Raw genomic sequence first — 26,429 nt, 5'->3', positions numbered from 1 at the left:
TAGGAAATTTGACGTTCAAATTGACGTTTAGCATATTAAGACATAAATTAGTTTTTGATTTTATATTTATACATTAATTAATTAAAATGAAATGTAATAAAGATTTTTTTTAACCTCAACTAATCTAGTTAATGAAAATGTTACTAAAAATTAAAAAAAAAAACATAAATTTTATAGCCCTTAGGTAATACCAACAGAAATTTTAAATCTTAAAAATTTGACTTTGACAGATACAAATTTCTTTTTGTAACAACAATTATTAATAATAATGTAATAATATAAATAAAAAATAAAGTTAGGTTATGATTTATAATCGTTAAACATAATAATAGATAAAAACTAATCCAAATAATTTACAACTCAATCAATGCCCCCAAAAAGATGATAACAAATCCTGATAAAACACTTTATTTTTTATAAATAATAACTTAATACGCAACCCACATACAGATAAAGTGCATAAATCGAAAAAACAATCTATATTTAGAATTATAACCGCGGAGATCGCTCGTAGTGTAATTATTTCGTTTAAAATTAATTTTTAAAGCAGTTTTAAATAAAAATGAAAGTTGCTATTGTCGGTGCGGGTGTTGTGGGATTAACCACAGCTGTTGAGTTACAAAAGGAGGTCAAAGGCATCGATGTAACGATTTTTGCGGATAAATTTTATAAGGACACAACGAGTTATGTTGCTGCGGGGCTTTTTAGACCCGGGACAAGTTTCGCTGGACCAACACAAGAAATTACAAAGTATTTTTTTTTTTTAAATATTTAAATATTCTTATTTTATTTTTATTTAAGAAAATGGATTGTTGATTCATACAATTATTGGGATAAAATTCGAGTAACCCCCGAATCCCCCAAAGCTGGAATAACCGAAATTTCCGGTTACATTTTTTCAAGCGAACATAAACATTTAACACGAAATCATTACATAGAAGACGTCGTTCCTTTATACCGTAGCGCAACGGAAGACGAATTAAATTTATGCCCCGGAAATTGGAAATACGGAAGTTTTTTTAGAACGATTTTAACCGAATGTACGAGATATCTCCCTTGGATAACCGAAAAATACACCGCGCTAGGTGGACGAATTCACCAAAAATCAATTAATTCTTTTTCGGAATTAACCGATTTTGATTTAATCATAAATTGTTCTGGATTAGGTTCAAAATTGTTGTGTAAAGACCATAAAATCGTTCCGATTCGGGGACAAGTTTTAAAAGTAAATGCGCCGTGGTTAAAAACGTTTTTTTACGGCGATTTCGACACTTACATAATTCCCGGATTTGAAACTGTTACTTTAGGAGGATGTCGTCAATATGATTCGTACGATTTAAACGTAAATAAATTCGACTCAATGGCAATACAAGAACGATGTTACTCATTAGTGCCTAGCCTAAAAAAGGCTGAAATCGTAACAGAAAAAGTTGGGTTAAGACCGCATCGAGATCCTGTTAGAGTTGAAAAAGAATTAATTGAGGTTAATGGGAAAAGAATTAAGGTTGTTCATAATTATGGACATGGTGGGTATGGAGTTACAACTGCCCCAGGAACTGCGTTATATGCAGTTAAATTGGTTAAGGAGAGTTTATCAGGGAATAGTAAATTATAAATTTTTTGATTTAAATATATATTATTTGAGATTCACTTAATAAAATAAATAATATATGAAATATCCACCGTTATTTTTTTTTCTTTAATATACAAGATTTATTTTTACAAAATTAGAGCTAATTTTAATTTAGCTGCCATTTAAAATTCATTTATAATAATAATAATAATCAATTAATTAATTAATTAACAATTACGTTTTGAATAAAAAACTAAGTCACCGTAAATCTCACAACCATGTGCTTATTTTAAATTATTTAAATTAATTTTAATTAAAAAAAAAAGTGATTTAATTACTCATTTACACCTACGTATTGTAAATCGTTCTGTAAATCACAACACTTACTAGCAAAAATATAAAAATACGTTAAGGAGATAGAAAAACAGTAGTGAATTATTTTTTTAAAATATTTACGTATTTTTTAATACTTTTTTTAAACAGATTATTTATAAGGCACTAGAGAGAGAAATAGATGTGCGAAAAAATTTTAAAACTAAAAGAGTAATACTTAAATAAATTAATTTTTAGCTTGATTATTTCTTTTTAAAAATTCCTTGTAAATTCGGTAAAGGGTTATTCTTATTAACTACGGGGTTGTTGAAAATCTTGCTGACCCTTTGGCGAACATCTTCAACGCTTGGTGTACTTATTTTTACGGATTTTTCTATTGTTAATAACGAAGAGGAGTTATCAACTTTTCCTTCGACTTCTTTTATTAACGAGGTTACTATTTCGTATTGCGATGTTAGTGATGGGTTTTCTTTTACGACAAATTCTAAATATCTAAAAATAAAGTTAAATTAATTTGATGAGTTCTAATTAAATAGAAATTGTTATAATTCGATGTTTCAAAAGTAGTATATTAAAGTGCTTTAATTGCTAAAATTTGAGGCTTGATTCTTAATCAATTAATTTATTATTTCTCTCTATAAAACAGATATAAAATATATCTCGAAGAATTCGATTTTGGAAGCGAAATGTAAATAAAAAAGAAAAATCTTGTCTTACATGGAATTGTAACGAAAATTACTGAAGTTTCGGATTCATTTGGACTGGAAGTAAAATTTATCATTTGCCGCTATGATGAATATTTCTGATAAAGCTCAAATCACATCTTATCAAGTCTTACAATTGATCGCAAAAATAAAAAAGCCCATGTTTGGCTGTACATCTTTAGTAAAAATTAGTGATGATTTTGCGTAAACCCGGAAATTGTCGATTATTCCTAAAATTTATTTCTTAAGAATTAAAAATGATTTTTCAAAACGGCTTTTTGCACTAAAAAGAGGATACTTTCATTAATAATTGGTGATATTTCCACAAGGATCCTTCAAGAAATTAATTTTATAGCGAATTTTGAAAATTATCGATGAAAATTGCAAAATCGAAAATTTTATCAAAACTTCAAATATTGTTTTCTCAAAAACTAAAAGTTATTTTTCAAAAAGAGTTAGTTCATTGGAAAGAAGACACTTTTATTAACACTTTGGGAAATTTTCATACTCATATTTCAAGAACTGGATTTTATACGAATTTTTAAAACTTAATCTGCAAAAATTGTAAAATTCGAAAAAATTGTCGATTATTTCAAAAATTTATTTCTCAAGAACTGAAAGTAATTTTTAAAACGGCTATTTGCATTAAAAAGAGGATACTTTAATTAATAATTGGTGATATTTCCACAAGGATCCTTCAAGAAATTAATTTTATAGCGAATTTTGAAAATTATCGATGAAAATTGCAAAATCGAAAATTTTATCAAAACTTCAAATATTGTTTTCTCAAAAACTAAAAGTTATTTTTCAAAACGGGTTGGTTCATTGGGAAGAGGACACTTTTATTAACATTTTGGGAAATTTTCATACTGATATTCCAAGAAATCGATTTTATACGAATTTTTAAAACTTAATCGACGAAAATTGCTGGAAGAAAGGATACTTGAATTAATAATCGAAAGAACAGCGATAGTTCTGTTAGTAATGAATGTGATGATGAATTACAAGCGAAGAGAAGGAAACTAGAGGAAACTGCAACAAGAGATTTTATATATCTCTTATTATATTGGGATTGTTACAATGAGGTTGCTAACGACAAACCTGATATAAACACAGTTGTATTGAATAAAAAAAGTCCTATTAGGGTTATAGTTGATTCTTATCTACAGTGTCCAACACCTAAACGAGATACTAATTCCTGCTAATGATGGAGTAGTAAGTAATAGGTTTTTAACATCCGACCAAATCCGAATATTAGATAACTATCCGGTATCCGGTCGGATTTTAAAAAATGACCGAATACCGGATAATTGCTGGATATCCGTTTCACCACTAATAAAAAATGCAAACCGAGAATATTGTTGTAACTCATTGCATTCTTTATAGAAGAAAAAATCAAACGGTTAGCTTTATTAAAAGAAGATCAATATTCGTCTGTAACATTAAATTTACAAAATTATTATTAAATTAAAGTATCGAATTTTGCGTAGTTAAAACATATTATGAAATAAAAAAAAAAGTAATTTTGAAGTGCCTTATCTCCAAAACGAGTAACATTAGCTTAAGACAAGGTTGAGTAAATCATCATCTAAAATCCATGTTATCAGCAACCATGGTGCTTTGGTTGAATGGTACTTCTATATTCACCGGTCCTCGACTTCTATATTTATAACAATGTGAAATAGAGTACATCAACTAATATGTCATTTATAGAGTGGATTCTGGAGCCTCCCCCAGAACAACCTTGGATTCTGTTTCTATAGCATTGAAACAAATCAGCTAATATCGCTTTAACAGAGTAAACTGTATGCCTGGGCCGTAAGCGACTTTCACTATTGTCTTTATGATATTGTATTATATCAAGTGATGCAAGTAGATATTATAGCTGATAGTACATAGGCTAATATTTTTTGACGATGTAGATAATAACATCTCATTCGCATACGACCTCGGCGTCTGTTTCTAAGCATTGTAATAAATCAAGTAAATTGTATGCCTCGGCTGCAAGCGACCTCGGCTATTGTCTCTATAACATTATATGCTGTAGGTACAGTCGTGTTCTCGGGAAATGCACACTCCAGGTCAAGCGCTGTTGTCTGAGCCGAGCGCCCACGAGCCACGAGCCACGAGCTTCGTGTGCGCTCGGCTCAGCCCGTTTAGCCAGCGGCATGTCGCATCTCACAACAGCGCTTGACCTTGAGTGTGCATTTCCCGAGAACACGACTATACATCTGCTAATATTTTTTTAACGATGTAGATCATAGCGCTATTGCCGTAAACGACCTCGGCTATTATCTCTATGACATTATAGCTGACAGTAGATCAGGTGTAAATTATAACGCCTCAGCCACAAGCGACCTCGGCTTCTATATAACATTGTGAAATGCATCAACTAATATTTCATTTACGGAGTGGATTATCGAACTTCGGCCACAAACGGCTTCTCTCTCGATATTCTTGTTATAAACGAGATAATATTTCTTTAATGGAGTAAACAATATGTTTCGACCGCAAGCGACCTCAGCTTCCATCTCTATAACATTGTAGTGAAACAAGTAACATCGCTTTAATGGTGTAAGTTGTATGCCTCGGCCGCGACCTCGACTTCTGTCTGTGCAATATTGCAATAAAAGAGGTAATATTTCTTTAATGGAGTAAATTCTATGCCTTGGCTGCAAGCGACATCGGGTTCTGTTTCTATAACATTGTAGTAAAAAAGGTAATATCTCTTTAATGGCGTAAATTCTATGCCTCGGCCGCAAGCGACCTCGGCTTCAATCTCTGTAATATTGTAATAAAAGAGATAAAATCTCTTTGATAGAGTAAATTGTATGCCTCGGCCGCAAGCGACCTCGGCTTCAGTCTCTGTAACATTGTAATAAAAGAGGTAATATCTCATTAATGTAGTACATTCTGTGCCTCGGTCGCAAGCGACCTCGGCTTCAGTCTCTGTACCATTGTAACAAAAGAGATAATATCTCTTTAATATAGTAAATTGTATGCTTCGGCCGCAAGCGACCTCGGCCTCTGTCTTTATAATATTGTAATAAAAGAGGTAATATCTCATTAATATAGTAAATTCTGTGCCTCGGCCGCAAGCGACTTCGGCTTCAGTCTCTGTAACATTGTAATAAAAGAGATAATATCTCTTTAATACAGTAAATTATATGTCTCGGCCGCAAGCGACCTCGGCTTCTGTCTCTGTAACATTGTAATAAAAGAGGTAATATCTCATTAATGTAGTACATTCTGTGCCTCGGCCGCAAGCGACCTCGGCTTCGGTCTCTGTACCATTGTAATAAAAGAGATAATATCTCTTTAATATAGTAAATTGTATGCCTCGGCCGCAAGCGACCTCGGCCTCTGTCTTTATAATATTGTAATAAAAGAGGTAATATCTCATTAATATAGTAAATTCTGTGCCTCGGCCGCAAGCGACCTCGGCTTCAGTCTCTGTAACATTGTAATAAAAGAGATAATATCTCCTTAATAGAGTAAATTGTATGCCTCGGCCGCAAGCGACCTCGGCTTCTGTCTATAATATTGTAAATTAAATTAAAATTACAGTTTCCTGTAAGTTACGGGGCGGTAGGTAAAATCTAAAAAGTTGACAATTAAATACGAAGATAACTTCTGGTATTTAAAAACAAATAATTTTTTAATATGTAACATTCTAACATGTCAACTTTTCAAAATTTTCGTAATTGATCTTAAAAACAGGATTTTTAAAGTAACACTTCAGAAAATGTTTGAATACAAACAAATGTTGCTATTTGAATTAAAAAAAAAAAACATATGAGCGCCATCTATCGATAATTTATTAAGTCATTTAAAAATAATATTAAATCGTAATAAAAAATGTGAAATAATGCAATCTATTCCAACTTTTATATAAAACATATATAAATTAAACAGTTCAACAAATATATTTGTTTCAAATATCAGAAATATGTTTTTTTAATTTTTAGTTATAGAACCGTAATTTACAGGAAACTGTAAATTTAATTTCTTCGACGACACTAAAAGAAAAGTTTATTTTTAGTTTTATTCTAAAACAATAAGAAACAGACCTGTCAAACCCTATGTTTTTGTAATCAGAAAAAAATAACGAATTTATTAAGCGAATAATCAGTAGTTGTTTCCATTAAAAAAAACGAAAATTGTGATATCTCAAAATCTAAAACCGACAAAATTTTTTTGACTACGTCATCAAATTCTCTGTAAAAAAGTGTCCATATAATGTCTTAGTTATAATACTCCACCTATAATAATAACCAAGATGCGGGTTTTACGATATTTTCAATTTTGACCTTTAGCGGAAAAACAAAAGACGATAGCGCTATGAGGTTTTCGGCATTAGCAGTTTCTCGAAAAACGAGATCATGACATGTCAGCTACTTTTCTTCTAACTCTTATAGTTTTCGAGTTAGCCTATTCGGACATCGAATTTGAACCACTCTGTACATTCTGTGCCTCGGCCGCAAGCGACGTCGGCTTCTGTCTCTGTAACATTGTAATAAAAGAGATAATATCTCTTTAATAGAGTAAATTGTATGCCTCAGCCGCAAGCGACCTCGGCTTCTATCTCTGTAACATTGTAATAAAAGAGGTAATATCTCATTAATGTAGTACATTCTGTGCCTTGGCCGCAAGCGACCTCGGCTTCTGTTTCTGTAACATTGTAATAAAAGAGATAATATCTCTTTAATAGAGTAAATTGTATGCCTCGGCCGCAAGCGACCTCGGCTTCTATCTCTGTAACATTGTAATAAAAGAGGTAATATCTCATTAATGTAGTACATTCTGTGCCTCGGCCGCAAACGACCTCGGCTTCTGTTTCTGTAACATTGTAATAAAAGAGATAATATCTCTTTAATAGAGTAAATTGTATGCCTCGGTCGCAAGCGACCTCGGCTTCTGTTTCTGTAACATTGTAATAAAAGAGATAATATCTCTTTAATAGTGTAAATTGTATGCCTCCACGGCAAGCGACGCACAGTGGTTCAAAACGCGAAAAAGTGACGCATAGAGGTAAAAAACAAATTTACCCCTAGGTAATTTTGGAAAGTCCCTTTTATAAATAACACTTTTTTCTAAGAATTACTTTTACTCAAAGTCAATTATATGCAAATCTACCTGAGTAACATGGATTTCCTTATAAGGGCGCAGGGCAAGTTATTCGGTCACTTTGTCTCAGCGCTTCATTGGTATACTTTCAGTTAATTTTGTGACGTTTTGAGTGATAGTAATTTTTGAAGAAAATATGGATTTCAAGGTTTTAGGTAAGTATTATCATATGTATATAACAGTTTTTCAATTGATGTCTTGATTGCCAGTTAACATTATGAGAAAGTATATGATGAATTTTGACGATTTTGAGGTTTTGAACTATAATAAGTCTTGACGCCCGCCTACGCCCGCTTTGAATGTTGATTGTAAAAATAGTTTAAAGTATTACGTATTTCGTGGTGTATGATTTAGACCCGCCACGATCCGCCTGTCGAAAATATTTTGCATTTTATCACCACATCTCCGTAAAACACGCAATTATTAAGTAAATAAGGCTTACTAAATTTTGAAGCCGGCTTAAGCCCACTTTGGTTATTGATTGTAAATATAGTTTTAAGTATTACCTTATCCGTGGTGAATGATTTAAAACCACCTTGATCCAACTTTCGAAAATATTATGCATTTTATCACCACATCTCCGTAAAAAACGAAACTATTTAAAACTAACAACTACATATTTCTTAAAAGGCTCATTAATTTTTTGGTAATAATATGTTTCAGATCATATTCTGTATACCCTTTTTAATACCGTTTTTTATGCGATTGTTTTTATTTATTATGTTTTGTTTATTATTTATTACAGCTGAAATCACGCGTATAGATCTATGCAATAAATTTCTTAAGGGTGGTTTTAGCAATAGAACCGAAACGGAGGTATTTAACGAAATACTAACATACATGAACGGGCGTGGCTTTACTCCAAACGAAACCCAAATAAAATCTTTTTTAAAGAAATGGGCAGAAAAATGGAGAAATTCTGGACATTCTTGGGAAAAATTTATTATTAAAAATCAAAGTTGGTTAGATGACAAACCATTTAAGAAGTTATCTGATGAGAGTGTGTCAGAAGCTGGACCTTCAAAACGAAAATGTTTTGCAGATTTGTCAACTTCTCAAAAAAATAGAGCAACCAAAGGTAATAGTTCAGTACGTGTGTGATATAATGTGACTATAAACTTAACTTTTAGAAATAAGAGATAGTTACACATCTGAAGAATTATCATATGCAGCTACATCTGCACTTAGGCAAGAACACAAAATAGATGCAGCAAAAGCTGTAAAAATGGCTACTCTAGTCCCCGAAGACATATTGTCTGCCGTAGGGCGCAGTGTTCCTGAACCATTTACCCCAGAAGAAGCAATAGCTTTATTTATTATAAATGGTAAACAAACAAAGGCTCAGTATCAAAATATGCGTTCAGCAGCCTTGTGGAAAAGTAATATTAATTTTATTAAGTTAGCGCACCTAATTTACTTTATTGCATTTATTTTATAGAAGTTGATATTTATCCAACATACCACGAGATACTAAAAGCCAAAAAAGAAAGCTATCCTATTTTAAATCCAGAGTATTTTTCGGAAATGGAGGCAAAGGTATCTCTTCAACATCTGGTGGATAGAACAGCCGAAAGAATTTTAAAAAATATACCCATAGAAAATTGCCCAAACAAGTTAAACATAACCTTTAAATGGGGTATGGATGGCAGCAGTGGTCATCCTGAGTTCAAACAAAGGTTTATTAACCCTGAAAATTCGGATGCCACGGTAATGTGTACGCACGCATTACCCTTATTCATAGAAGGTGATAAAATTTTAGTTTGGAATAATGAATCTCCTAATTCGTCAAGGTATTTTTTCGTATAAAATATTTTAAAGCAGTCTCTAATCATGAGTTTTTAAAATTTAGTCTATGTAGGCCAATACGGATGGCATTCTGTAAAGAGGACCAAAATTCTATAATGGCAGAATACACGAGGATGCTGAAAGAAATAGATAATTTAAGACCATCAAAAATTAAGATGTCAGAGACATATGAGGTGGAAATGACCCATACTTTTCTATTCACCATGATAAATGGAAAAGTTATCAACGCTATAATGATAGATAAAAATCCCGCTACTTCGGTAAGTTTGTTCATAATAATTATATTAATCCTAGGATTCTAAAAAAAATAATTTTGTGAGTAAGTTAAATAAAATTAAATGATTTTAGAGATGTCCAGTGTGTTTAGCTGGGCCAAAAGATTTGAATAAAATGCCAAATAAAGAGGCCATTAACGAAACTGTATTTGGATTTGGTATATCGCCATTACACGCCAAAATTAACATCATGCAGTTTTTGCTACGATGTGCCTACAAGTAAGTAAAAGATTTAATTTTAATTAGTCATTATTTTCTATGACCAATTCCTTCCCAGAATGGACGAAAGCAAGCAGCCAGAAGTACGGAAGAAAGAAATCCAAAAACTATTTAAAGAAAAGACTGGTCTGATTATAGACAAACCCAAGCCAGGTTTTGGAATTTCCCATGATGGGAATACGGCCCGAAGATTTTTTCATGATCATCAACTGACATCAGAAATAACCGGAATTGATCAGTTCCATTAGGTAAATTGTACTTGAGTAGACAACGAATAAGAAAACTATAATTTTTGTTTTATAGGTGCACTAAGTGAAGAACCCCAGGAATCCAGAAATAAAGATTTTAAGAAATATCGGACTGATTTTTCAAGAAAAACTTCGCGGAAAGATACCCTTAAGATATTTTCAACCGATTTATGCTTACATCTGATCCTTTCTTTTTTAAAATATTCAGAGCATTTAATAGGTCATCTGTAAAAACGAAATCTGCTACGAAAAAGCTGCACATAGATGATACCGTTCATTTTGAGGAATCTCCTTTGAATGAGTCGTATGACTCAGATTCCGATGACGACTTCCAATTAGATGATGATATTTCTTTACCAGTCTCCGTAGAAGAGTTTGAAGAAATCATTTAAGATTGTCAACGTAAAATGGTTTACACATGACTTGTGTATATGATACATACATACGCGATACATGGATGTATATTTATTTTTTATAGACTGTTCTTGGAGTTACCAACATATTTATATCATCTAAAATATTTGATTCTAGTCTATAGAATATTTTATTTCTTTAGTCCAATTTAAGTGTTAATTTATACGAAAAAAATTGGGTATGTGTTCAGATAAAGTACCACTTCCGGTTACGCGATTTGATTGAAATTTAATATCTGGATGTTTTACATAATTGTAATGGGTTATACAAGATTGCATGCATCTATCCCAATTTAAAGTGCAACTTCATATGAAAAACTGTAGGTATGTGTTTAGGTAAAGTACCATTTCCGGTTATGCGATTTGTTTGAAATTTGATATCTTGATATTTTTCATGATTATAATAGGTTATACAAAATGGCATTCATCTACCTCAATTTAAAGTACAACTTTATATGAAAAAGTATAGCTATGTGTTCAGGTAAAGTGTCACTTTCGGTTGACGAATTTAGTCTAAATTTTGATACAAATCATAATTTTTGGTACAATAATCACATACCAAATTTCATCAATGTAATAAATCTCTAAAGGTCTATGCGTCACTTTTCGCCGTTTTGAACCACTGTGCGACGTCAGCTTCTGTCTCTATACCATTATAATAAAAGAGGTAATATCTTTTTAATGGAGTAAATTGTATAAAAATTATTTTCACCCACCATAACCAATTCGTAACAAATAATTAATGCATCAAAAAATTATTTCTACTTTTGAAACATTTTATATATAAAAAAAATTTAATTACCTTAAACCAGGAAGAATAAAATTATTAACTTTTTGAATATTTAAACTATTGCAGAAGAGTATTTTCGAAAAAGCTTCAATTAAAGGAGCCGCCATATCGACTTTTCTAGTTTGATTGGTCATTTGGTAAGTATACATCGCTAAATTATGCAATTTAGGAAAAATAACTACAAAAGAAAATACATTAATTATAAATACATAATAAATTAAATCAATATTTACCATCATCTTTAAAAGATTCTTTACATTTTAAGACAATATTCCCCATTGTTACAATAATTTGCCTTAAAAGTGTATGATTCTCAATTAAAGTAACGTCATTTATGTAAGTTTCTAGTTGCATATAAGCTTTATCATGAACTTCTTTGCTATTACAATCGGTTATTAGATGACCCAACGCTGGAATTGTCGCTGTTCTAACCAAACTAAAATAAATTTTAAATTAATAAATTAATAGTGATTTAATATTAAAAAGAAATTTTACACATCAGTATCATTTGCTAAAGTAACTATAGCTGGTGTAACTTTTCCAATTAATAAATTTTCCCCACAATTTTTTACAATCGATGAAAACAAACCAGCGGAAGCCGCTCGAATTAATTGTCTTTGATGAACGACTCCATCCCATAATATCGTAACAACAATTTCTTGATACCCTTTTAAACACAACTCTCGCGCCGTTATTTCTAAACAATCCAACGGAGTTCCACACAATGGCAAAGTAAATAAAAATTGTTTAAACACTTTCTCAATAGCCATTTTATCACAATAAGTTAATATTGAAACCAAATAAACGGGGATAACGTTTAAACTTGGCGAATATTGGTTGTAACTAGATAAAACTTGTTCGAGATTTTCAATTTGAAAGCGAAAAATCGGAGCGATTTTATATAAAGTACAATTTTCGCCGAACGTTATACAAAGATTTGTGAAAAAATCAATGAATGGTTGGATTTGTTGGGTTAATTCTATGTGGGTTAGGCTGTTTAGAATATCGGGGATTGCGTTATCGATTAACCAATCGAGTTCGGGCCATGAAATTTTCGGGGTTTCTTTTATTGCCGAATCAAATTCGTAGATTATCATTCCGATGTTTATTGAGGATTTTGTGAAATTGTTCGGGGTTGTTAATGATGTACATATGTTTAAAAAGTCTGGTCCTAAAAATAAAAAATTAAATTAATTATAATATTATACTTATATAATACTATACTTTGTCCACGACAACGATTGAAATAGATTAATAAATTTATTTTTTTAAATAAATTTTTTAATAGAGTTTAAACGTCAATGTGACACAAATTCAATATTACCAACTGTAACCAACTTCACAATTTGTCAAAATTAAATGTCAATTTTATGAAACGTCATGTTCTTTTTACGAAAATTAATTAATTTATGAATTATATATATAATTATTAAATCATACGAAAAAAAGGAATTTGTTTACGTTTTTTTAATATCAAACATTTATAAAGTGCTAAAAAAATTAAATTGAATTAAAGTTTTTTGAAATTTTGACGTTTCAAATAATTATTAGTCTGTCAAATTGATTAATAATGATTCTTCACCGCTATTATTCACTCTGTGAAAAATGACTACCCTTTAAAAATTATCTTTTTAAATAAATTTTTGAATAAAGTTTAAACGTCAATGTGACACAAGTTCAATGTGTAACCAACTTCACAACAATTTGTCAAAATTAAATATCAATTTTATGAAACGTCATGTTCTTTTTACGAAAATTAATTAATTTATGAATTATATATATAATTATTAAATCATACGAAAAAAGGAATTTGTTTACGTTTTTTTATTATCGAACCTTTAGAAAGTCCTAAAAAAATTAAATTGAATTAAAGTTTTTTGAAATTTTGACGTTCCAAATAATTATTAGTCTGCCAAGTTGATTCCCTACATAGAAAAATAATATAAATATATATATGAATTATGATATAATAATATATATTATATATATTATTATATTATATTATATAATATTATGATTCCCTATGAATAATGATTATTCACCGCTATTATTCACTTTGTGAAAAATGACTGCTCTTTAAAACTCATCTTTTTAAATAAATTTTTGAATAAAGTTTAAACGTCAATATGACACAAGTTCAATGTCACCAACTGCAACCAACTTCACAACAATTTGTCAAAATTAAATATCAACTTTATGAAACGTCACGTTTTTTTTTACGAAAATTAATTAATGAATGCTTAAAACATACGAAAAATAGTATATTATTCAACAAGCGTATAATGGCGGCTGTTACCCACGAAGATGAAGTTGCAACACGAGCGAGTGAAGCGAGCGAGTGTTGTAATCTGAGTGGGTAGCATCCATTATACGCAAGTTGAATACTATACTTTATCTACAACTATTTAATTTTGAAAAAAAAATCAAAAAAAGAAAAAAAAAAACTTGATAGACATTTCAGACATAACCTCAATATAAGAAAGCTGTCATTTCCGTTAATATTTTATTTTTTGATTAGTAGGCAGTGTCAGAACTGTGGAATAATGGCCTCATTATTCAACACTTTGTCTGTCATGAGTAATGAGTGTCATTACCCGTCAAAAATCAAATGTATAACGAATAGATAATTCAATAGTTGTAGATAAACGAATTTGCTTACGTTTTTTTAATGTCAAACCTTTAGAAAGTCCTAAAACAATTAAATTAAATTGACGTTTTTTGAAATTTTGACGTTTCAAATAATTATTCAAGTCTATCAAGTTGATTAATAAGATTAATAATGATTATTCACCGCTATTATTCATTCTGTGAAAAATGACTACATTTTCGTTTCAGAAAACTCATTTATCAGGTATATATTATAAGGTAGTCGTGGATAAATATTTTAACCTCTATTTTTTAATTCGGAGGAGTGTTTTCAAATTGAAGCGCCAAAAAGAAGTGTTGCTATTGGTCAGTTTTAAGCAAAAATTACACTAGGAAAATTCGAGATGTTGCCGACCGCCTAGATCGATTCTACGATTCTCTATCGAATGGTAGTAATAAAATCAAAATATCGTAAACTCGGGAAAAATGTTTCAAATAAAAAAATTCTGTATTAATTGTGGCGCATTTTTTGGCTATATTTGCTTGTTTACATTGTTTTTTGTTTCGTTGTTGTGGCAACCAACATTATTATTTTAAATGGGATGCATATGTTTTTTTACATATTTTAATAGAGGATAAATCTCTTTACGCAATGAACATATCAAATCATATGGTTGTATAAGAAAAAAGTCAAGAAAAAATGCGTTCTCTGAAAATATTAAATCAGCAAATTACAATCAAAGTAGGCGCCGAAATAACGCCGTTGACGGCTTTAAATGTCAAAAAATTGACAGTTCAAACAAATATGGCGCAATTAAGAATCTAAATATTAATGATTTGGTGAAAGAAAACGCACTCAAAGTGCAGTTTGTACACTGTTCAGTAATAATTACCCGAATACACAAATTACACAATCCAAAACATTAAAAAAAAATCCTTTAACACCGGAAGTGTTAAAAACCTTCCAAAAAGTGGACGGCCGAAGACCAATGACGAAACTACATTAAAAGTGTGTCACCGTACCCCTACATTATTAATTATTTATAATTGTTGAAGCTGTCATTTTTTTGACATTTAAAGATGTCCACATTTGACACACCTGTATGTAAGGTTATATACGGAGTGACATTTAGTTTTAGCACTGGTTAAAATTTGTAATTAAAATCGAAATTAATAAATTCAGTCGAATTAAAATAGAAATAAATGTTGAGAATTCAATTTTGATTACTTCCGCTTTAAAGTTATTGACAAAAAATGTTAAGAATGGAACTTGGAATTATTTTTGATAATTCAAGAATCCTAGAAAGAGCAGAAGCATATATCATATGTATGTCATTTTAAAAAGGAATGTTTCAGCTTCAATTTGATGTAAGTACAATTTTTTGATCTTCATAAGTACACCTACAACAATTGTTTAAATTTTAGTATGCGTTTTGACGTTAAGTTGAAAACATAATAAAAATTCAACATCTTTTATCTAAGAAATTTTATAACCCAACCTAACATGTATCATATACCAGGGGTGGCCAAGCTCCTTGATAGTCCGAGCCATTTTTCAAAATTCGAAATTTAAAAAAAAAAAAAGGACCCCGAGTACATTTATCGAGAGCCACAAATAATCATTCAAAGAGTCGCATGCGGCTCGCGAGCCACAGTTTGGCCACCGTTGTCATTTACCATTTTAAAAAGGAAAGTTTCAGCTTCAATTTGTTATAAAAATGATTTCTTAATCTTCATAAATAGAGCTACAACGACTTTTTAAGTTTCAGCATGCGTTTTAACATTTTGAACTGATGAAAATGTAACTAAAATTCAACCTCTTTTATCTAAGAAATTTTATAACCCAACGTAATATGTATCATATATCATTTTAAAGAAGAAAGTATCAGCTTGAATTGGACATCAATATCACTTCTGAATTTTCATAAATAATCCGTCCACGATATTTTAGGATTTGACTTGTTTTTAAACATTTTGAGATTATGTTGGTTATGCAACAAATTTCAAAACCTTTTATCTAAAATTTATTAAAATCCAAGCTGACATGTGTTATATATCATTTTAAAGAAGAACATTTCAGCTTCAATTTGATATAAAAACATTTGTTTAATCTTCATAAATAAGCTTATAATGATTTCTTAAATATCAGCATGCGTTTTGACGTTTTGAGGTTAAGATAAAAACATAACAAAAATTTAACTTCTTTTATCTCAGAAATTTTATAACCCAACCTAAGATGTATCATATATCATTCGAAAGAGGAACATTTCAGCTTCAATTTGATCTAAATATAATTTTTTGATCTTCATATTCACACCTACAAGAATTGTTCAAATTTGAGCTTGCGTTTTAACGTTTTGAGGTTGTGATGATAACGTAACCAAAATTTTACTTCTTTTATCTAAAAAATTTTATAACCCAACCTAATATGTATCATATATCATTTTAAAGAAGAAAGTTTCAGCTTTTATTTGACATCAATATCACTTCTTAATTTTCATAAATAACCCTTCTACGATTGATGTTTCGACTGGTATTTACCTGGTACTTAAAATCCTCTCTGTTTTAAAATTCCCGCCAAAAAATAGCTTTGAAAAGTTACACTGTATAAACGTGACTTTTCATGTTACTCCTCCGAATTAAAAAATAGAGTATAGTACAAGAAACGCGAATGACCCATTAAAACTGTAGGAAATAAAATATACTTACGTATTTCTATAGCCATATCTTTCTCAATCCTTTCTAAAACGTATGGTTTATTCGCCACATACATTAAAATAAACGGTAATAAACGATTCAAAACGTTCATAATTTTTATCACTAATTCTGGGTAAATAGTTTTTGTGGGAGATTCCGTTTTAGATCCTTTTAAATAATAATTCAATTTTTGTAGGAGACTCTTTATAAGATGTGATGTAAGAAAATCTACAAATTAAACAAAAATTTAATACCTACGAATTAATTTAAAAAAATTGCATTCCCACCGATATTCAAAGCCCATCGTGCTAAAACCGGGAATAAAATTTCAACACAACTTTCGACGACAATCTTGCTGGGATCTTTTAGAATCGTTAAGGCCAAATCTTCACATTGCACGTATTTATCTTTATCATCACACAAAGCCACCACTAAACTTAAAGCTCTAACGACAACGCTTCTTACGGCGTCTTCACGATCATCCAACATTTGTTGTAACATTGATAATAACAAAGAATTTCTTATGGTACACTTAAAAAAAAATAAAAATATATTATTAATATATATTATAGATGGCCAAAATGAATGCTCCCTGAACTGGCTTCGCGCCTCAGTCCCCACGCCTTCCCGATGGGAAGGGGCGAAGCTGCATACAGTTCGGGAGGATGAACTACCAAAAATGAGAAGAGTAACGGCGTGAATACCAAAAGCTATTAACATACTCGCGGATGTCCGGGAAACGATCGCTGTATTAAATAAACAAAACCCTCACCTCGAGGTCACAAACTGGTGTTTGCTACATTCTGAGGAGAAAGAACACTGGCGTTTGAAAAAGCGTCTGAATGACTTGTCATTCACAAGGGCAGAATGAATTTTCTGTTCAGCAGAATCCTCACCCGGGTGTCATCAATGAGGAAGAAGAACCGAACTTCCTCGACTCGAGAATCGAAGAAGAACGTGTCGTTGTTGGTGTCTCCTACCTTTTTCCCAAATCCAAATGTCTAGTGAGGAGTTTGGAGAGGATCCTAGGATATTAAAGGTAATTTCATGCTACTTCCACCGTGGCAGAGCTGCAACTGCAGTATTATGCAGACACCTAGACATGATACAAAATACTATCGCTCTGATTCAAGGTCTATTAATTCGAATGTTTTTGGTTTCGGTTCTCTTAGCAGTTCTGTTTTCTTTTTCAGCACTCAGGATCGACCGAAAGTTGCAATCTATGTTCCCAGACATATCTCTACGTATCTTCTGCCGGAAGAATCAAATCGAGACTCCGCTGTAGTCAGGATTCACTGCTTCTTGCCGGGGAAGAAAACGACGACGCATCTGTCAACCTACCAATTGAAGAGATGGCTCCCACTGCGGCCTTGACAACACTAGTCAACGCTAGTAAGGTAAATACGTGGCTGCTTATTGTAGGCTGCGACTCCAATGCTCATTCTGTAGCTTGGGGATGCGACGAAGGAAACTTTAAGACCTTGCTTGAATTTATTACGAGTAATGACTTTCATGAGAACAGTGGAGGAGAAAGAAAGGGCAATACCATGGTGGACTCTCGATCTCCATTCACTGAGGGTCACCTACAGGAAAGCTTTTAATAAAGCTAAACAAACTAGACAGATTCTGACTAGACTGTATATAAAACACACCAGTTTGGTACGTCAAAAGAAGCGACAAGCCTGGAGAGGTTTTTGCGAGGAGGTAGACAGTACTACTAAATTGCGGCCAAAAACATATCTGTGACATTCTAAAAAAGAACGGCGACAGTTTTGCCAAGAATCCAGAAGAATCATTACACTTCCTAATGGATGTTCATTTTCCAGGTTCTCTGCAAGATTTTTCAACGCTGCCATACCAAGTGGAACTAAACAACTCTCGTACCAGACATGACTGACAGACAGCCAACCAGGTTGTACAGAACGAATTGATAGAGTGGGCCGTTGGCAGTTTTGAGCCCTTCAAAACACCCGGACCTGATGGTATCTTTAATGCTCTTCTTCAATGGATTAGAGGATATGAAAGCACACTTGATGATTCCATTGATCATTGCGGGCTGAATAAAGACAAAGCTAGCAAGCAGAGATGTTCAGGCTAAGGCGAAAGGTCACACAGTACAGAGAGCTGTGATTAGAGGCTGCCCACAAAGTGGAGTACTCTCACCGCGTCTCTGAATGCAGCAGGCGTTTAAACTCTGTAAATCCTAACAAAACTGAGATTGTTCTCTTCACTAAACAGAGGAAACTGGGACACTTAACACCACCCCATTTCTGCAACAGTCCATTAACCTTTGCTCCAGAGGTGAAATATATTATTGACCTCATAGCAATCCCTCTCTGCGGTTAAAATGTTTCAATTTTTCTTGGGTGACAGAAGGCAGAAAGTTATATACAATAACTCAAAATCTAATCTTCTTTCCACAGATTGGGGTATTCCTCAGGGATCAGGCATCAGCCCTATTTTGTTTGCATTATATACGTCGAGAATTGATGATTGTCTTGATTATGTACAAGGTCACTTTTATGGCGATGACACGCAACTTTATTTATCTTTTTGTCCAGAATCGGTGGATTTGGCGTGTGGCCGTTTTAATTCTGATCTTAACAAAATTTCGGAATGTGCGCAACAACATTCCCTTAAAATTAATCCTACTAAATCTCTACTTATTCTTATATGCAACTATTCCTTCTATTTCTCAAGATATAAAAAGTCTAGGTGTGATTATTGACAGAAAATTAAATTTTACATCTCATATCAATAAATGTTTAAGATCATGTTTCTACAAGGAGGTGTGTGCAACTAAATATTAACGTGAAGAAATCAAAATTTATGACAAATCTTGTTCCCAAGTCTAACATCAACATTGGGGCCATGAGGTCCGTGTATCGAGAGATAATCAAACAAGCGAACTAAACAGAAGGAGCACACTCGCATGGACAGGCTACAGGAAACTTAGAGACATCTTCAAGAGCGATATTCCTATATATTTGAAAATCAATGAGTGTTTCCGCTTATGACATACGGCTCCGAAATATTAACATTAACGGTAGCCACTGCCAGAACGTTAAGGTGACGCAAAGACCGAAATGAAGAAGAACTGGCGCAAATGATGTGGTCAACATTGTAGCAAAGCTCAACAATTGGATTCAGACAGCACAGAATAGAGTCGAATTGAACAGAATAGAATGTCCAACAATGGACGCAGAGTACCTCTAACTTTTAATACAGCATCAAAGCTGATCAACTCCATCTCCCATCGAGCTTTTTGCGATAGATGGGATGAGACTGCAGTAGGTGTCTTTGCAAAGAAAATTCTGCTTTACCCTGACCGGAAGAGATCTACTCAGGTCCTAGGAAAATCAAAAAGTGATTAGTAAGCTCATGTTCTACATGAAGCTGACAAATAGATCCCTCTATAGAGGGTATGAAATGGAAGATGAGACGGTAAGTCATATTGTTTGTGACTGTCCAACCTCGCGTACTTAAGGGCTTCTGTTCTATTAAAACCTTGGGCTGGTTTTCTGACCCCTAAAGAAACTGTAAAATATGGGGATGTACAAAGGACCTAAGGCCTACATATATATATACATATATACATAACTTAATAAAAAAATAAACTCACCGAAACATATGGAATTAAAGCAACACAAGATTCGGCGACTAAAAGCCGTCTCTCAACGTATTTATGAGCTAATTGTTCCCAACATTGCGGAAGAACTTCGTTTTCAACTAAAGATTCTTTCGAGAATTTCGCGATTCCAACGATTCCCGTTAAAATTTGGGATCGTTCCGCTTCCGATGGTTTTTTTTTCAAATTAAATAGTTGCTGGAGTAGTTTATCTCGCATATTAGAATCGTTACATAGCAAAACGGCGCTTATTAATAAAGGAATGGCTTCTTCGCGTTTATTTAGAATGATATTTGGAATTATTCTCAATAAACTCTGTGATAATAATGAAGTTAACGTGGTCGTGGTGATTCCGGAATTTAATAAATCTATTAAAATATCATTGTCGATTTTTTGGGGAGTATTTATAGAGCAGAGTTTTAAAAGTTCCATTTCGAAGATGTTTGAGAATATCCTAAAAAAATAATTTAATAAAATTAATTAATTTTTGTGTAGTAAAAATACCTTTCTTTCGAATTAGACGATAAAACTTCGCTTAAATCTTTATTTTTTTCTGGTACGGTTTCAATGAATTGTTCGTTATTACTCGAAATCGTAACATCGTTCCAATCGATTTCATTTAAACTGTTACTTGAAATATTATCTTCAATAGAAACATCCGTTTTAACCAAATTACTTTTCTCAATAATCTCGAAATGTTCCGGGGAATTACTTCCAACCGTAGAAGTTTTACTGCTACCAATAAACGAGAAAGCTTTCTTTTTTAACTCCTCCGCATTTTGAATTAAAGCTTCATTTTGTTTTCTAAGACCTTCATTATCGTTTCGTAAACAAGAAATTTGAGATTCTAATTGGGAAATTCTCAAATTCCCCTCGACAAAATCATCCTCTAAATTTTTAAGCTTTTTCCTCACATTTTCATCGATTAAATTGTCACTGGGCGTTTGAGATTCTTTATGGACTAGATTATGACCGCTTTGTTTTAAACCTTCCCTGTATATTGTTAATAAACCGGCCGGTTTTGAAATGTTTAATCCGACATCATCCCAATCTTCGAAATCTTGATTTTCATTTTCATCGGCAAAAGTAATTGATGTTAATTTATATCCGTACTCCAATAAATATTCGTTTATTAAATAATTCAAAGCACGTTGTTCGTGGGGTTTTATCGTATTCACATTTACATGATGAATTGTACTTTTATTTGGTGTATTATTTTCCGATTCTACAAAAAAAAAATTGTTTAAATTATATTTTTATAACCTCAAAAAAAATGCTTAAAAACACCGCTAGATGGCGACATAAATGTTAAACATATTTTATACATTTTAATAAATAATAAATGTAAATAAGTAATAATAATAAATTAATATTCTTTTTCGTACTTGCTACTACAGTTTTTAAATTATTTTTAAAGCATTAATAGTTTCTTTAGCTTTAAGTAACCTTAAAAAGTGTTTAAAAACGCCACTAGATGGCGATATAATCTCAAATTTATTTTATACGTTTTAATAAATACTAATTGTAAATGTAAATAAGTAATAATAATAAATTAATATTCTTTTTCGTACTTGTTACTACAACTTTTAAACTATTTTTAAAGCATTAATAGTTTCTTTAGCTTTAAGTAATCTTAAAAAGTGTTTAAAAACGCCACTAGTAGGCGATATAATGTCAAATTTATTTTATACATTTTAATAAATAATAAATGTAAATAAGTAATAATAATAAATTAATTATCTTTTTCATACTTGTTACTACAGTTTTTAAATTATTTTTAAAGCATTAATAATTTCTTTAGTTTTAAATAACCTTAAAAAGTGCTTAAAAACGCCACTAGATGGCGATATAATGTCAAATTTATTTTATTCATTTTAATAAATAATAAATGTAAATAAGTAATAATAATAAATTAATTGTCTTTTTCATACTTGTTACTACAGTTTTTAAATTATTTTTAAAGCATTAATAGTTTCTTTAGCTTTAAGTAACCTTAAAAAGTGCTTAACAGCGCCACTAGTTGGCGATAGGTCAAATTTATTTTATACATATTAATAAATAATAAATGTAAATAAGTAATAATAATAAATTAATATTTTTTTTATGATACTACAGTTTCTAAATTATTTTTAAAGCATTAATAGTTTTTTTTAGCTTTAAATAACCTTAAAGAAGTGATTAAAAACGCCACTAGATGGCGATATAATGTCAAATTTATTTTATACATTTTAATAAATAATAAATGTAAATAAGTAATAATAATAAATTAATTATCTTTTTCATACTTGTTACTACAGTTTTTAAATTGCTTTTAAAGCATTAATAGTTTCTTTAGCTTTAAGTAAACTTAAAAAGTGCTTAAAAACGCCACTAGATGGTGATATAATGTCAAATTTATTTTTTATATTTTAATAAATACTAAATGTAAATAAGTAATAATAATAAATTAATATTCTTTTTCATACTTATTACTACAGTTTTTAAATAATTTATAAAGCATTAATAGTTTCTTTAGTTTTAAATAACTTAAAAGTGTTTAAAAACGCCACTAGATGGCGATATAATGTCAAATTTATTTTATTCATTTTAATACTAAATTTAAAATAAATAATAATAATTAATTAATTATCAATCTCATACCTGTAGCTACAGTTAAATTATTTCTTAAAGCATTAATAGTTTCCTTAGCTTTACGTAATTGGAATTCTAAAACGGCAACACGTTCATCGATACTTTGCTCACCGTCCTCTGAATATCTAGTTAAATCTAAACTATCCAAAGTCGCCTGACTACCAGATCTAGCTAAAAAGTAAAAAGAAATCGTTTTAATAACTATCGTTAAAGATATAAATTAAAATTTACTTATTCCTGATGGTGTATCATAAGTGTTTAACTCAAAATTGCCGGGGTTCGAGAAAAAATCTTTCAAAACGCGGACTTCTCGCCCGGATTCCACCAGTTCCGTGTGAAATTCCAAAGCGCTTAAAAGAAAGCGATCGTTTATCAATTTGGCGGCGATTTCGTGGTATGACGGGGAGTGTTGCGGGTCCGGTTTTTTTAATTCCATCGTTTCGGACATTTCCCAACGCGGTGGAAATCGAAAAAATTAATATTTGATTTACATATTTATGGTAATGTTGATGCGAGTAAACACATTTGACGTTTTGTGACAGATGTTTTTGACAACGTCAACTAAAAATTAATACCAACATAAATATTTTTTTTTATAAACCTTTTTTTTTAATTTATTATTAATATTTAATTATAAAAATTGTTATATATATTTAGATAAAAATGAGAGTATTATAAATTAATAAGATTGAGTTAAAAATTATTTGTAGAAATTGAATTAAAACAGGGGTGCCACCATAACACTTAGTTTTTTAAATATTATATTTATTATTAATTTGTAATTTATTTAATAAAAAGACAATTTAATACGATTAATAGTAATTTATTAAGTCTAAAACAACACATACAAAAAAATATTTAACCTAAGTAAAGGAATGTACTTAAAAAAAAATACTGAATACAATTTTTAGTCGATATTATTCATATTCATACGTTTATTTCTTTCAATATTTCGAATATCCCGTTCAATTTCAAATCTTCGCACATCCGTTCGTTGTAAAAAGTCTTGTTTTTCTAAATAGCCATCTTTGCCTTTGTTAAAAGTGTGCAACTCATCTTCAAGATTCTCCTCCTTTTTAAATTTGTCCCAATCGAGTTTCGATTTTTCCAAAGTAGTAATTTTTTGCTTCTTTCCTAACTGACTTATCAATGAAGTTAACCCACCAGATCTTGCTCCACCTCTCTTAGAAGTTCCCAACGAACTCGAAGGTTTATTAATGAGTTTAGCTTCTTTCGCAGGAAGCTCCTTCTCCACTATCACTTCCTCCCCGGCGAATTCAAATATTTGAGTGACTTTAACAGTTTCTTTTTTAGCTTCTTCTTTAGGAATGGAAATGTTTTGTTTCGTATTTTCTTTAGTTTCCTCGATATCGGGTTTTTGTGGCGCCTCTTTAGGCTTAAAACTTGTATCTTTCTTAAACATAGCCCATAAATCATCTACTTTCTTTTTTTGTTCCTCCTCGGTTAATAGTTTCTTTTCAGGTGATTCACTCAAATCCGAATTACCTCCATCTTTGGGTTTTTTTCTTGATTTTGTGGGTCGTTTCTTTCTTTTTATACCCCTTGTACCTGGATCTTCCTTATCCGAGAGTGGATCTTCGCTATCTCCATCTGAATCGACCTCCGAAACGGCTTCATTTGCTGTTTTTCCAGGATCAAAATCTTCGTCGCTTGTATCGCTATCTTCAGGGTATTCTACCTTGTTCATTACGGTTTAAAGTGAGGTTATGTCCACGATACCGATTGAGGTTAAGATTATTTAAAGCGCGAAATTAAATGAAAAAGCCGGTGGAAATAACGTTAATTATTAACTCACGTTTAGTTTGTTTTAATGTAATAATCTCATGCAATAACTTTTTCTTTCCCTTTAAAAGAAAAAAAAACTAAATAGTCGATATTTCTTACCAACCTTTAAACAATAAAACTTCCTGGAAGCGTTGCCAACCCTACTGATTTATTGGTAGATCTACCGATATACGACTTAATCTACCGATTTTCAAAATTTTAACAAACTATTATGAACACATCGTACTTAAAATCAATACAATTGAGACAAAAATTGTATCTTATGGGAATACCCTATTTATATTGCATAAAACTATATATCAACGATATGGCAATCTCGCTCGAGCAACGTTGCCAGATCGTTGGTATATACACTACTTATGAGTCATGAGTAAACCCCCGGCTTAATTTGAAAACGGTTCAAAATATAATATTGTCAAAATAGATATTGACACATCTAAGAGCAAAAGTGCAAGAGAGCAATATTGTTAACAATAAAATTTGCAACAATTTTTGTTATAAAAGTTTTCTTATAGCATGCTTTGATTTTCAAGTGTTACCTTTAATAACTTGAAAGAGCAACAAATTTATAAAATTTTCATATTTTCGTATCTATCTCGATATTGACGTATCTAAGAGCAAAAGTGCAAGAGAGCAATATTGTTAACAATAAAATTTGCAACAATTTTTGTTATAAAAGATTTCTTATAGCATCTCCGATTTTCAAGTGTTACCTTTAATAACTTGAAAGAGCAACAAATTCATCAAATTTTCATATTATCGTATCTATCTCGATATTGACGTATCTGAGAGCAAAAGTTCAAGGGAGCAATATTGTTAACAATAAAATTTGCAACAATTTTTGTTACAAAAGTTTTCTTATAGCAAGCTCCGATTCTCAAGTGTTACCTTTAATAACTTGAAAGAGCAACAAATTCATACAATTTTCATATTTTCGTATCTATCTCGATATTGACGCATCTAAGAGCAAAAGTGCAAGAGAGCAATATTGTTAAGAATAAAATTTGCAACAATTTTTGTTATAAAAGTTTTCTTATAGCAAGCTCCGATTCCCAAGTGTTACCTTTAATATCTTGAAAGAGCAATAAATTCATCAAATTTTCATATTTTCGTCTCTATCTCGATATTGACGCATCTTAGAGCAAAAGCGCAAGAGAGCAATATTGTTAACAATAAAATTTGCAACAATTTTTGTTATAAAAATTTTCTTATAGCATGCTTCGATTTTCAAGTGTTACCTTTAATAACTTGAAAGAGCAACAAATTCATCAAATTTTCATATCTATCTCGATATTGACGTATCTAAAAGTAAAATTGCAAGAGAGCAATATTGTTAACAATAAAATTTGCAACAATTTTTGTTACAAAAGTTTTTTTTATAGCATGCTCTGATTCCCAAGTGTTACCTTTAATAATTTGAAAGAGCAACAAATTCATCAAATTTTCGTATCTATCACGATATTGACGTATCTAAGAGCAAAAGTGCAAGAGAGCAATATTGTTAACAATAAAATTTGCAACAATTTTTGTTATAAAAGTTTTCTTATAGCAAGCTCCGATTCCCAAGTGTTACCTTTAATATCTTGAAAGAGC

At 31.1% G+C, this 26,429-nt stretch overlaps 3 protein-coding genes across 3 annotated transcripts; 1 reads left to right on the top strand and 2 right to left on the bottom strand.

Annotated features, from left to right (window-relative positions):
* The first annotated feature begins 437 nt into the window (after nucleotides 1-437).
* Nucleotides 438-1,680, top strand: LOC111420208 (D-amino acid oxidase 1). Its single transcript, XM_023053151.2, has 2 exons — nucleotides 438-750; nucleotides 802-1,680. The coding sequence occupies exons 1-2, from the start codon at nucleotides 563-565 to the stop codon at nucleotides 1,613-1,615; spliced, it is 1,002 nt and encodes a 333-aa protein (XP_022908919.1). The 5' UTR covers nucleotides 438-562; the 3' UTR covers nucleotides 1,616-1,680.
* An 8-nt stretch (nucleotides 1,681-1,688) lies between these two features.
* Nucleotides 1,689-23,581, bottom strand: LOC111420200 (RAB11-binding protein RELCH homolog). The gene is made up of 10 exons (XM_023053136.2): nucleotides 23,262-23,581; nucleotides 23,040-23,201; nucleotides 20,904-21,624; nucleotides 20,394-20,853; nucleotides 17,059-17,302; nucleotides 16,784-16,999; nucleotides 11,984-12,659; nucleotides 11,722-11,924; nucleotides 11,501-11,666; nucleotides 1,689-2,398 (listed from the first exon to the last, which is right to left on the bottom strand). The coding sequence occupies exons 1-10, from the start codon at nucleotides 23,476-23,478 to the stop codon at nucleotides 2,149-2,151; spliced, it is 3,315 nt and encodes a 1,104-aa protein (XP_022908904.2). The 5' UTR covers nucleotides 23,479-23,581; the 3' UTR covers nucleotides 1,689-2,148.
* Nucleotides 23,582-23,832: 251 nt separating this feature from the next.
* LOC111420203 (yeti) lies at nucleotides 23,833-24,961 on the bottom strand. Its single transcript, XM_023053139.2, has one exon. It carries the CDS (start codon nucleotides 24,736-24,738, stop codon nucleotides 23,938-23,940), a length of 801 nt encoding a protein of 266 aa, XP_022908907.1. The 5' UTR covers nucleotides 24,739-24,961; the 3' UTR covers nucleotides 23,833-23,937.
* Between the last annotated feature and the right edge of the window lie 1,468 nt (nucleotides 24,962-26,429).

This window comes from Onthophagus taurus, chromosome 1 (genome assembly GCF_036711975.1).
Source record: "Onthophagus taurus isolate NC chromosome 1, IU_Otau_3.0, whole genome shotgun sequence".
Classification (NCBI taxonomy): domain Eukaryota; kingdom Metazoa; phylum Arthropoda; class Insecta; order Coleoptera; family Scarabaeidae; genus Onthophagus; species Onthophagus taurus.
This window is presented reverse-complemented; position numbering and strand designations above follow the sequence as displayed.